The sequence below is a fragment of the Macaca fascicularis genome, chromosome 10, assembly GCF_037993035.2.
Source record: "Macaca fascicularis isolate 582-1 chromosome 10, T2T-MFA8v1.1".
Classification (NCBI taxonomy): Eukaryota; Metazoa; Chordata; class Mammalia; order Primates; family Cercopithecidae; genus Macaca; species Macaca fascicularis.
Window position 1 is genome coordinate 89,189,702 of NC_088384.1, and position 12,364 is coordinate 89,202,065.

At 46.0% G+C, this 12,364-nt stretch overlaps 1 protein-coding gene across 1 annotated transcript in view; it reads left to right on the top strand.

Moving 5' to 3' along the window:
* BPIFB4 (BPI fold containing family B member 4) overlaps positions 1 to 5,902 on the top strand; it is a 30,030-nt gene extending 24,128 nt beyond the window's left edge. Inside the window, exons 15-16 of the mRNA XM_065521859.2 lie at positions 1,943 to 2,019; positions 5,566 to 5,902. Coding sequence (XP_065377931.1) covers positions 1,943 to 2,019; positions 5,566 to 5,589 — 101 coding nt within the window. The 3' untranslated portion in view covers positions 5,590 to 5,902. The remainder of the gene's footprint in view (positions 1 to 1,942; positions 2,020 to 5,565) is intronic.
* Positions 5,903 to 12,364: the final 6,462 nt, after the last annotated feature.

Here is a 12,364-nt window from a genome sequence, read left to right on the forward strand (position 1 = left end):
CAGAGGACGCTGAGTCTCACTGGTGGGGAAAGTGGTGGTTCCTCCGTGAGAGACGACGGGGTCAGGAGCTGGGCTGGGCCAACCTGGAAGGGAAGAGATGGAGCCTCTTACATGGCTTAATCACTAAGAGTGGTATGAACTTGGGGGCAAATCTTTTAATCATACTGAAATGCAATTCACTATTTTCAAAATGAGATCTTAGACTAGGTCCATAGTCCCCAAAGTGAGCTCCGTAAAGCAGTCCCACAAAATACCCTGCAAAAAGGGTTCCATGATCGAGCAAATTTGGGAAGTGCTGAAGATACTCCTGCAGGGTAGATGCACGATGTCTTTAGCTTTTTGAAAAGTCCTGCTGGAATAGGGAAGTCTATTAAATTTCGCTTAATTTACTTCCCCAGCCACTCTATCCCACTTCTTTTTCTCTCTTCCTGCTCTCTTTCCAGAACAGTAATTAGCAGGTTTACCTAGGCTCTGACAATCTGAAAACAAACAGCACATCCCATGGCAGAGTCAATGGTTGGGGCTCCACGTGCACCTTTCCATTACTTCACTCGGCAAACATTTGCTGTCTCCTCTATGACCAGGCAGACCAGGCAGACCAGGCAGACAGCTGGGTGATGCTGGGGACACAGTTCTTTTTTATTTTATATTTTATTTATTTATTTATTTATTTATTTATTTATTTATTTATTTTGAGATGGAGTCTCACTCTGTGGCCCAGGCTACAGTGCAGTGGCGTGATCTCGGCTCACTGCAATCTCTGCCTCCCGAGTTCAAGAGATTCTCCTACCTTAGCCTCCTGAGTAGCTGGGATTACAACTGTGCACCACCACACCCAGCTAATTTTTGTATTTTTAGTAGAGACGGGTTTTTGCCATGTTGACCAGGCTGTTCTCAAACTCCTGACCTCAAGTGATCCACCCACCTCAGCCTCCCAAGGGGATACAGTTCTTGCCTTCAAGGAACTCACAATGTGGTGGGAGTGACAGATACAGAAACAGAGAATTAATATTTTATAGTTTCTCTCACAGAGCAGTTCAGAGTTGGGATGGGGGTGCTGCAGGAGCCTAGAGTCATTTGGGGTCCAGAAAGCCTTGCAGAGGAGGTAACATCTGAACAGTCTCGGAGAGGGCTCAGAACTCACCACGGATGCTAGGGTGAGAGAACGTGCGCCAGGCAGGAGGAACTGCAAGGACAAAGGCCTAGAGGCATAAAAGAAATTGCCAGAGCCAGGAGTGGTACCTCACGCCTGTAATCCCAATACTTTGGGAGGCCAAGGCAGGTGGATCACGAGGTCAGGAGTTCAAGACCAGCCTGACCAATATGGTGAAACCCCATCTCTACTAAAAGCACAAAAATTAGCCAGGTGTGGTGGCGCATGCCTGTAGTCCCAGCTACTTGGGAGGCTGAGGTAGGAGAATCACTTGAACCCGGGAGGTGGATGTTTCAGTGAGCTGAGATCACGCCACTGCACTTCAGCCTGGGCGACAGAGCAAGACTCAGTCTCAAATAAACAAATAAAAGAAAGAAAGAAAGAATTGCCAGGCGTAGGCGCCATGGCTCATGCCTGTAATCTCAGCACTTTGGGAGGCTAAGGTGGGGGCAGATCACCTGAGGTCAAGAGTTCAAGATCAACCTGGCCAACAGAGTGAAAATTTGTCTCTACTGAAAAAAAAAAAAAAGCAAAAATTAGACTTGTTGGCGTGTGCCTATAATCCCAGCTACTTGGGAGGCTGAGGCAGGAGAATCTCTTGAACTTGGGAGGTGGAGGTGGAAATGAGCCAAGATTATGCCATTGCACTCCAGCCTGGGCAACAGAGCGAGACTCTCTCTCTAAAAAAGAAAAAAGAAATTGCCAATCTTCTTACAAATACTGCCAGCTTCTGGTGAGACCACCACCTCTCGGACCACTGACGATGTCTGACTGTTTTTTATTTTACAGCTGTGCTGGGTTCCGGCATCCCTCTCCCCAAAATCCTCAACATCGACTTTAGCAATGCAGACATTGACGTGTTGGAGGTAAGAGGAGATGGAAGCTCCATTCTGCTTTCCCTCCCTGCCCTTTGCTCGTCACCTTTGACCACTGCATTCAGGCCAGGAACTGGGAAGAGGAAAAGAAGAGGAGGGAAGGGGAGGAAACAGGGTCCTCTTCCTTCCAAGTATGGGGCTGAGGGAACAAGGAACGGAGCTGTTAAGGATCCTTAAAGACACTCTCACATTCACGGTCTCATTTAGCCCTCACTACAGGCGTCATTGTTGCCGTCTTACAGATGGGAGAACTGAGGCTCACAGCAGTAAGGGGTTTACCCAAAATTGAATGTGACATAGTTCCTTGGAGCACCTTTATTGAGCACCTACTCTCTGCCAGGCACTGTGCAGGGGCCTGGGGATCCAGTAGTGAACAGACATCCCTGGCCCTTGCAAAGCTCTCTCAGCCCAGTGGGGAGATGGCCTTTGGGTAATATTCCTGAAGTAATTGGCTAATTATAATCATGGCAGGTGCTTTGAAGTTCACATGCAGGGGCTCTTGTTTCCACAATAAAAACCACCTGTGGTCAATATCTGAAATTTGGAAAATACGAAAAAGATTAAACAAACATGTATGCATATATATATATATATTCCAGCAATTACTCCTGAGAACATTTTGCTACTTTTCATTCCAGTCTTTCTGAAGTTTTATTTTTAAACATGGCTTTGCTCAGGGAATCAGTAGCATTGGGGTTAAAGAACGAGGGCTTGGAGCCCAGTGACCCGGGGTTCAAATCCTAACTCTGCCAGTTTCCAGCTGGGTAACCTCTCCAAGCCCCCATTTATTTCCTCTATAAAAAGGGGCTAATCCTAGTACCTACCCATAGGGCTGCTTTTAGGAGAAAATGGGATTCTGTGTGTAACGTGCCTTGCACAGGCCTGGTACATAATAAGCATTTCTGGAAGTGTCCACCATTATAAATACCATCACTATAATAAAGGATGCTGCAGTGAACATCTCAATGCACAAACTGTTTCTTGATTCTAGGTTTAGTTCCTTGGAACAAACTCCCAGAAATGGAATGAATGAGCCCTTTGCACCAAATTGACAATTTCCTTGCCAAAGGAAATTGCCCCTCACATTTGTCCCTCACATTCATGACAGGCTCAGACTCAGGGAACAGCCCCCTTCCCACGTTGCGGGGACAGTCAAGGGAGGTGGACAATGACCTTTGATGGGCAGTGCGGGCAGGGGTCAGATGCTGGCTCTGGGACAGTCCCCTGCCCTGACCCCATCTCTCAGCATTGCTTTGAGTCTCAGTTTTCTCATCCGGAAATGGGAAGCAATAATGGCCACCTCATACAGTTTGTGGTGATAAATTAAATTTTATTATAAAATGTTATTTTATAATGCATTTTATTATAAAATGTTATTATTCACTTCAACAAAGGGGTTAGGAAACACCAACAGGATTGGCACAGGTTTACCTTCATCATCATCATCATCATCATCTCTACTATTTACTGAGATATTCAGTGCCCCATGCATAGTTTTTCATGGATTTGGCCTTATCACAGCCCTGGTTGATGTTTGCCCTCACTTAATAGATGAATGACTTGAGTATCAGAGAGGGTAGGCCGCGTGCTCAAGGTCACCCAGCTGGTGAGAATTAGCGTTTCCACGGAAACAGTGTGAAGCAGCTCAAACCAATGGCTCTCAGTGGGGCTTGTACTGCACCCTCCCTGGCCCCCAGGGCCTTTTTGAAGTTGATGGGGATGAATTTTTCTTTCCTGAATGCGTGCAAATTTTCATATCAAAATACATATTGTTTTATTATAAATGACTTACCTTTTTTATCCTTTATATTCTGGTAAAGGAATTATACTGGTTTTTGAAATACATGTATACACAGGTTATAGAATCTGTGAAATTTATTCCAGAATAGTAAGATAGCACAAATGCCTGTGATAAATGCTTAATGGGTAATGGGTTTGAAAGGTTTAAAGAAAACCTCAGTCCCAGGCTTGGCCCTGTAGGCTCCCCTGTAAGTGGCAGCTGCTATTATTATTATTATTATTATTATTATTATATAGGTCTTAGCCATTTATTTTGACTTTTTATTTTGAAATAATTTTAGGCACACAGAAAAGTTGCAGACATAGTACAGAGAGTTCCAGAATACCCTTCTCCCAGCTTCCCCTAATGTTAACATCTTACATAACCAGAATACCATGATCAAAACCCAGAAATTAACATTGGTACAAAATCGTGAAGAATCTGCAGTTGTATTCACCAGTTTCCTTTCTATTGCCTTTGGTCTGGTTCAGGGTCTAGCCGAGGACCCCCTCTTACATTCAGTTGTCACGTCTCTTTAGAGTCCTCTAAGGCGGGACGGTTCCTCACCTTTTCCTTGTGTTTCATGACCTTGACATTTCCGATGAGTCTGGCCTGTTTTGTGCAATGTGCCCTGGAATTGATGGACACTTTTTTCACGATTGGATTGAAGTTTTGTATTTTTTGGCAAGGACACCACGGAAGTGACGCAGTCCCCAGTGCATCCTTTCAGCGGGTACCGATGTCCATGTGACTCATTCCTGGAGGTGTTCACTGTGGGTGCTTGCTTAAAGTGTTTCTTCACTGTAAAATTACTATTTTTCCCTTCGTAACTAATCAAGCTCTTGTGAGGAGGTACCTGGAGACCATGCAAATATCCTGTTTCTTGTTAGACTTTCTCCCACTAATTTTTGCCATTCAGTGTTCATGGTTTTGCCTGCAACTGTCATGACTGGTGTGTGCCTAATGGCGATATTCTGCTTCTCTAGTTCCTTTGACATGTGTCAGTTGGAATTCTACCAAGGAAGAGCTGTCCCTTCTCCTCCATGTATTTATGTATTCATTTAATTATTTATTTCTGTCGCTAGAGACTCATGAATAGTTCTTTTGGTCTATGGGTTATCATCTCTTTTATTACCTATATTACTGAAGTTTTTTTGTTTTGTTTTGTTTTGTTTTTTGAGACGGAGTTTTGCTCTTGTTGCCCAGCCTAGAGTGCAGTGGTGCGATCTCGGCTTGCTGTAACCTCCACCTCCCGGGTTCAGGCGATTCTCGTGTCTCAGCCTCCTAGCTGGGATTACAGGTGTGCGCCACCGTGCCAGGCTAATTTTTGTATTTTTAGTAGAGATGGGGTTTCACCACATTGGCTAGGCTGGTCTCGAACTCCTGACCTCAGGTGATCCGCCTGCCTCAGTCTCCCAAAGTGTTCGGATTACAGGCCTGAGTCACCACACCTGGCCAAAGAATTTTTTTTTTAATTATGAAAACTGGATCTTGGAAGACTGTGAAGAGGAACTCAGGCCTATTTCGCTTATTTTGGGGAATAAGGGGACGGGAAGTGTCTTTCCCAAGGTCCTCTGTACAGGGCCGGATAATGACACAGCCGGGTGCTCCTCGGGCCTGCATGACCCCTTTATCTCCGCTGTTCAGAGTTACTGCTTCCTGGAAACATGACCAGCCAGATCCATAGGCAGGTGAGTAGCGAGGCTCTAGCCACAGCCACCCCACCCATCACCAGCTACTCTGTTCTGCCATCCAAGGACCTTCTGGTGCTGAGCGCGTGAATGACAGAGGCAGAGATGCTGCTGCAGCTGGAAGAAGCCGGAACCAGTCTCAGAGAGGCTCGGCCTGGAAACAGACCCCTGCCCAGAGTCCTCTCAGCCTCCATGACAGGTCCCTCCCTGGCCCCCCAACCCTCTTCCTCCCTTGCCCCAACCCTGAGAAATCGTCCAGCAACTACCTGTTGGCAAACATTCCCTTCCATGGTCAGCCTGCCAGGAGGAGGAGAGTCACCTTAGGGCTGGAGGCCTCTCAGACCCCATCCCGACAGCAGGTTGAGTATTCCCACTTTCAATAAAAGACTCCACTTTCCCTGCACTTGTGACGAGTTTCCATGAAGGACCCTCCCTCAGGGTCTGGGTGGTTTGGGGATTTTTCCCTCTTTTGGCTGCGCCTGGGCACTTGGCAGTTGTAGCTACAACTGGGGGGAGGATGATCCCTCTGGGGACAGCAGGGGAACCAGCCTGTCTCTTCACATTAAAACAACCACAAGCATTCTACAGAGGGGTCCCCTGCCACCAGGATTTTACAGGCTCATAGGCAGAAGGGACTTGCCTTGTCTCAGATGAGACTTTGGACTGTGAACTTTTGGGTTAAGGCTGAAATGAGTTAAGACTTTGCGGGACTGTTGGGATGGCATGGTTGGTTTTGAAATGTGAGGACATGAGATTTGGAGGGGCCAGGGGCTGAATGATACAGTTTGAGTGTGTCCCCACTACAAACTCAACTTGAATTGTATCTCCCAGAATTCCTATGTGTTGTGGGAGGGACCTGGGGGAGGTAACTGAATCATGGGATCTGGTCTTTCGCATGCTATTCTCATGATAGTGAATAAGTCTCATGAGGTCTGATGGCCTTAGCACCTGCTCCCTGAGGGAAAAGGAGAGCAACTTGCAAGCTGTGAAGGGCGGTACCCATTGAAGGGGCTGTTGGTCTTTCTGTCACCATTCACAACCTCAGCGTGACTCTTCCTGGAACCCTCTTGGGGCGTTTGAGGAACGTGAGAGCAGGAGGAGGCTGCAGCCCAGAGAGGCTGAGAGGCTCAGCCACATCACACAGCACTGACCCCAGTGGGCCTCTCCTGATCCCCCCTGCCATCCCTCTCAGGTACCCTGGCTCTATCCAGTGCCCTCTGAGTGCCACTAGTATGGGAACGGGAGTCAGCCACAAGGTGGCTGGGACACTGCCCGGGGATGGCTGGCTGGCCTCCTGTCTGCCTGCAGGCTTTTCACCTGTTTCATACTTTACTCAGCAAGAGAAAGAAAAACGGCGGCATGTCCCACCCAGCTGCTCCACTTGCTTGCTAGCTGGATGAACCTGAGCTGGTCGCTTAAGCTCTCTGAGCCTCACATCCTCATCTGAAGTGAGGATAAGACTCCTTATTGCCCAGGATGGCTGTGAGAGTTTCACAAAATAATCAATGGGTATATTAGAGAAATCTGAGACAGAGAAGAGTCAGTCCCACGACTGGCCAATGGCAGAGCTGGGACCTGCCCTGAAGCCCCGGTGCAGATTCCAGATCCAGCCTTGGATGCTCCGAGGGCTCTGGGTGCCCCTGTGGGAAGGGAGAATTCTGGTGCAATGATTGGCAATTCCAGAGAAACGGTGACACTTCTCTCAGCCAGCACCAGGATTCCCTCAGGAAAACCAGGATCCCTTAGGAACATTGCCAATTCCCTAGAATTCCATATATCTCCAGAAGGATGCATGAAAACCACTGGTTGGGTAAGCATAGACACAGAATGCACAAAGAGAGAGGGAAGGAAAGAAAGAGAGAAGGAAAGGAAGGAAGGAAGGAAGGAAGGAAGGAAGGAAGGAAGGAAGGAAGGAAGGAAGGAAGGAAGGAAGGAAGGAAGGAAGAAAAACATTGGTGAGGTGTGTGATCACAACAGGGTTGCTGGGTGGCTAGGAGACATTGGTGGGAGGCAGGATTTTCACCGTACATTTTTCTGTCTTCTGAATTTTAAACCACAACAATGTATTCCATATTCAAAAATAAACTAAAGCATTTAGTTAACTCACTTTCTATATGCAGTCAAAAATAAATCAAGGCTGGATGTGGTGGCTTATGCCTGTAATTCCAGGACTTTAGCAAGCCAAGGTGGGAGGATCCCTTGAGCCCAGGAGTTTGAGAGCAGTCTGGGCAGCATGGTGAAACCCCATTTCTACATAAAATTTAAAAATTAGCCGGGCGTGATGGTAGGCACCTGTAGTCCCAACTACTCGGGAGGCTGAGGTGGGAGGATTGCTTGAGCCCAGAAGGTCAATGCTGCAGTGAGACGTGATCACACTGCTGTACTCCAGCCTGGGCAACAGAGCAAGACTCTGTCAACAAATAAATAAATAAATATAAAAATATATACTGAACAGCAGGCATCATTTAAAAATTTTTGTATATGGGCTGCCTTTCTCACCCACAAATGCCAGTACCTGTTTCTGAGTTTGAGAAAAGCCTTTAGAACATCTCCAGACACCTGCTCTGGGAGGACAGTGTTGCTTACATAAGAGAGGTGGAGAAGAAAAGCCCAGCGACTTGTCCTGGAACTCTGGGCGCACCCCGGCAGGTGACATCCCAGGCCATTCTTGCTGGGCCCTCCCTCTGGTGGGTCCCTGGGCTCAGCTCAGCCAGCCCTCCTGCTGTGTGCACAGGTTGCTCAGCTTCCTCAGTGGCTCCACAGTGGGCATGAGCATCATGGCTCCCTTTGTGCTCTCCCAGACCAAGCTGGGCCAAATCTCTCTTGACTTGCAGAACTGCCAGCCAGTCTTCACTAGGATCCACATGCGAGCAGGGTAGGTACAGTGCAGGGAGGGCTGAGTGCCCTGCAGGGTGCAGTGCGGGGACAATGCCATGCTGTAGTGATCACCAGGCTTACTGGGGCCAGAACTCCAGAAAACTATGCCACCAGAATACCTCTCTTCTTATTTCAGAGTCCCCTCTCCTGCCCAGGTTTCTCTACCAGGGAGGTTAGATTTCTAAGCAGGAGGAATACCTTCTTTCTGAAAGCACACACCTTCCTTCATAGTGCCCCTGCCTATAGGGAATCTGGCATGCTCACTTTTTTGCCCTTACATAGAGAGATCCTGGACAGGATCACTGTCAAATCACTTCCCACTCTGTGTTGTAATTGTCTGCATATGCCTGCGTGAGCTCTATAGGAGCAGAGGCTGCCTTAGACTCATCATTTATTTATTCAACAAATATGGAGCCAGGTAGGCACTGTGTTGTTCCTGGAGAACAAGACGGAGAAAGATGGGTGGATGGTTAAATGAATAAATGAATGAAAGTGCAGATAGGAGGAGGGGTGGCTGGGAGGATGGATGGATAGATAGATGGATGGATGGATGGTGGTTGGATGGATGAATGAAGGATGGATGAGTAGATAAATGGATGGAGGCAAGGACGGATAGAGGGATGGACTGAAGTATAAATAGAACAAATGATGGACTTTAGTAGACTACCCTGAAAACTTTAGTAGACTACCCTGAAAAGACTTTAGTAGACTACCCTGAAAACCTAAGTTTGGCTCACGAGATGAGGTCTAAAAACACATGCTTACTTAATTTAAGAGCCATGCGCTCAGGGTTAACCAGGTTCTGTAGCACTCTATTTCAAACAGATCATTCTCTAAACAAGCGTCCAGAGGCTGGGCTGCGGACCCAGTCACCATGATGATCTCTAAGGTCATTATTTCATGGTTGAGAAGGATGCGATAAGCCTCAGGGAGGTGCTATAAATCAGGAGTGCTACAGTTCAATTTCATCATGGGTTTAACAAGATAGGCAGGCAAGACTGAGAATTCAACCGCATGATCTCTGAGATCCTTTCTAACTCCCAGATTCTGAATTCAATGCCTTAGAACATGCGTCACATGCTCAAATGCCTATTAGGGGTAGGAAGGTAGCATAAATTAGTAAGCGGGGTCCAGTTTAAAGAAATACAACATTTGAGTTCAATTTCAATTTTCGGGATGCAATAGAGAGTGGCAGGGACTGTAGCAAATTGGACAGCACATGTCTCATCTGAAGCGGGTAGCCCCTCCTTGGCTCCAGTTGACTGTGGCCATATGGGAAAGCTGGCCCAGTCTTGCCAGTTTTCTGTATTTTGAAGAGACTGGAAAGTAAATTCTGAAACCTCACTGTAAAAATTTAAAAGACTATTTTTGCAAAAGAAAACACACCTATGGGCCTCGTGTGGCCTGCAGCCTGCCATTCTACAGTCTCTATTTTAGAACCTGATTTCTAAGGAGAAATGCCCTCTAAGTGCCTTAGGTCAAGTCACAAAGAATGTAAGACACTCCTTGTTTAAGAGAAGGCAAGTACCCTGTGGTGAAGGGTTGAATGCCCTCCAGCCAATTTCTTTCACTCATTTAGTCTTCACAACAACTGTATTTTACATTTTATAGATAAGAGGCACAGAGAGGTTATATAAATTGGACAAGGTCATACAGTCAGGAAATAGTGACGCTGGGATTCAAGCAATCTGTGTTTTTAACTATGCAGGCAGTTTGAGTTAACATATGCCATGAACTTAGACTACTCCCTAGAGCAAAGGAAACCTTTTGTAACCTTTAGCTATAATGGTTATTATTTCTAATGTTCCTACTCCCCAGCCTGCTCTCTGCAGTGATGGAGACCACGTTGAAATGGATCCTGGATACCTCCCTACCCAACATGGTAAATTTGAAAAGGGAAACTACGCAGACCCTGTGCAGCTGAAGTATGGAGGGGTAGCCAAGATGGGAGCCAAGATGCCAGTTTTATTCCTGGGCTCTCTAGCCTCCCAGAGTTTTGCTTTCCTGTCCTTTTTATGGGTCCCTGATGCTGGGCAAAGGGGAAAGAAAGGGACATTTCATGAGGGACAACTATGTACCAAGTAGTTTACACCTGTGGAAGACGGAGATTTGCATTGTGTTACAAAGAAATCTGATAGAATCGTTCAATCTCATCTGATAAATGTATTCTCCAAAGAGAAAGATGTACAGATATTTTCTTATCAAGAGAATTCAGCATCTGTTTACTGGTTACAATTTGATCAATGAGATTTCCACCAGCAAGTTCATTATTACAAGGTTGGTAAACAATCAGCTTCTTCTGGCAAACATGGATTTACAACTTAAACGAACAATCGCAATTCCCTACAACAGCCTGTCTAATAAATGCAGTGCCTCCATCACAAATATGCTTGGATTAAGGGTATACGTTGCAGTGCTTGCAAAATAATTTAAGAATTTTTTTTGAAAAAGAGCAGTGTGTCCTACTGACCAGATTTGGATTCCTCCAGGAGCAGACACTGAAACAAGGGTTTGAATGCAAGCAGTTTATTTGGGAGGTCGTCCCAGGAAGCACAAGTAGGCAAGTGAAGATGAGAAACAGGGAAGAGGAGGCAGCTCATATGGTGTGATATCAAGCTAGTTACCATTATGAGCACTGGAGCTTAGTCTCCTTGGGTTCAGTGCATAGAACATGACTTAGAATTACCCTACCCAAGGGTGAGGGAGCTAGGGTATTTATACACCAACTACCATCAGTCTTTGGCTGAGGGCTGCTCCTGGGAGCATTGATTCCATGGTACTTCCAGCCTATGCACAGGCAGGAAAAGCAAGCTTTGGAGGCTCCAATAGACAGATGCAAGTGGAAGCTGGACTCCAGTGGCAAAGAAAGGGAGTATGGGAAGGTATGAACAATGTTTTCCTGACCTTCTTAGCAACCCAGCCAGAAATCCAAATCTATGATGACAAGCTAGAGAATAAATATAAATTTCACCTAAGCATTTACCCCACCTGAATAAAGCTATTTATCCTTAGTTCTCTTACACTAACTATTATGTGAATCTCCAACTTACTCCCTTATCTTTTAACTAAAGGTAATAATTAGCTCTTAGGATGCACTCACAAAAGCATTTTGTCAAAAGTCGTTTTCTTAGAAGTTTCTTATTAAAATGCCATCACATCTACTGATTTGTGCTTCTGTTCTTTAATTTTGTAGAACATTGGATTAATGCATTTGAGGCTTATAAGAATATGCTATAATTGGCTGGGTAACATGGCTCACGCCTATAATCCCAGCACTTTGGGGGGCCAAAAAGGGCAGCTCACTTGAGGTCAGGAGTTCAAGACCAGCCTGGCCAACATGGTCAAACCCCGTCTCAACTGAAAATATAAAAATGACCCTGGCATTGTGATGGTTGCCTGTAATTCCAGCTACTCAGGAGGCAGGAGAATCACTTGAACTAGGGAGGTGGAGATTGAAGTGACCTGAGATCGTGCCACTGCACTCCAGCCTGGGCGATAGAGTGAGATCTCATCTAAAAAAAAAAAAAAATGGAGAGAGAATGCTATAATAATTAAATATTTGAGGCTTACAATTTTGTCCCCCACATGGCCATGTTATGAGGTGTAGACTATAATTCCCTATATTCTTGAGATGAGAAAAAAGGCTCAGAGAGGTGGAGTGAATTGCCCAAGGACACTATGTAAGTGTTAGCTGTTATCATTGTTATACAGTTCATTGCTGAGTGGAACTCAAACTGATTAAAACATTGGTTCTCAGTTCAAGGTATGTTTGCATGCCAAGGGATGTTGGCAGTGTCTGGAGACATTTTTGATTGTCACAACTAGGGGAGTGCTCCTGGCATCTAGTGGGTAGAAGCCAGGGATGCTGGTTAACATCCTACAGGGCACAGGACAGCCACACATGACAGAGAATGATCTGGTCCAAAATGTCAATAGTGCCAACACTGAGAAACCCTGAATGAAATGGTTGATGTTGATGGTGGTAATA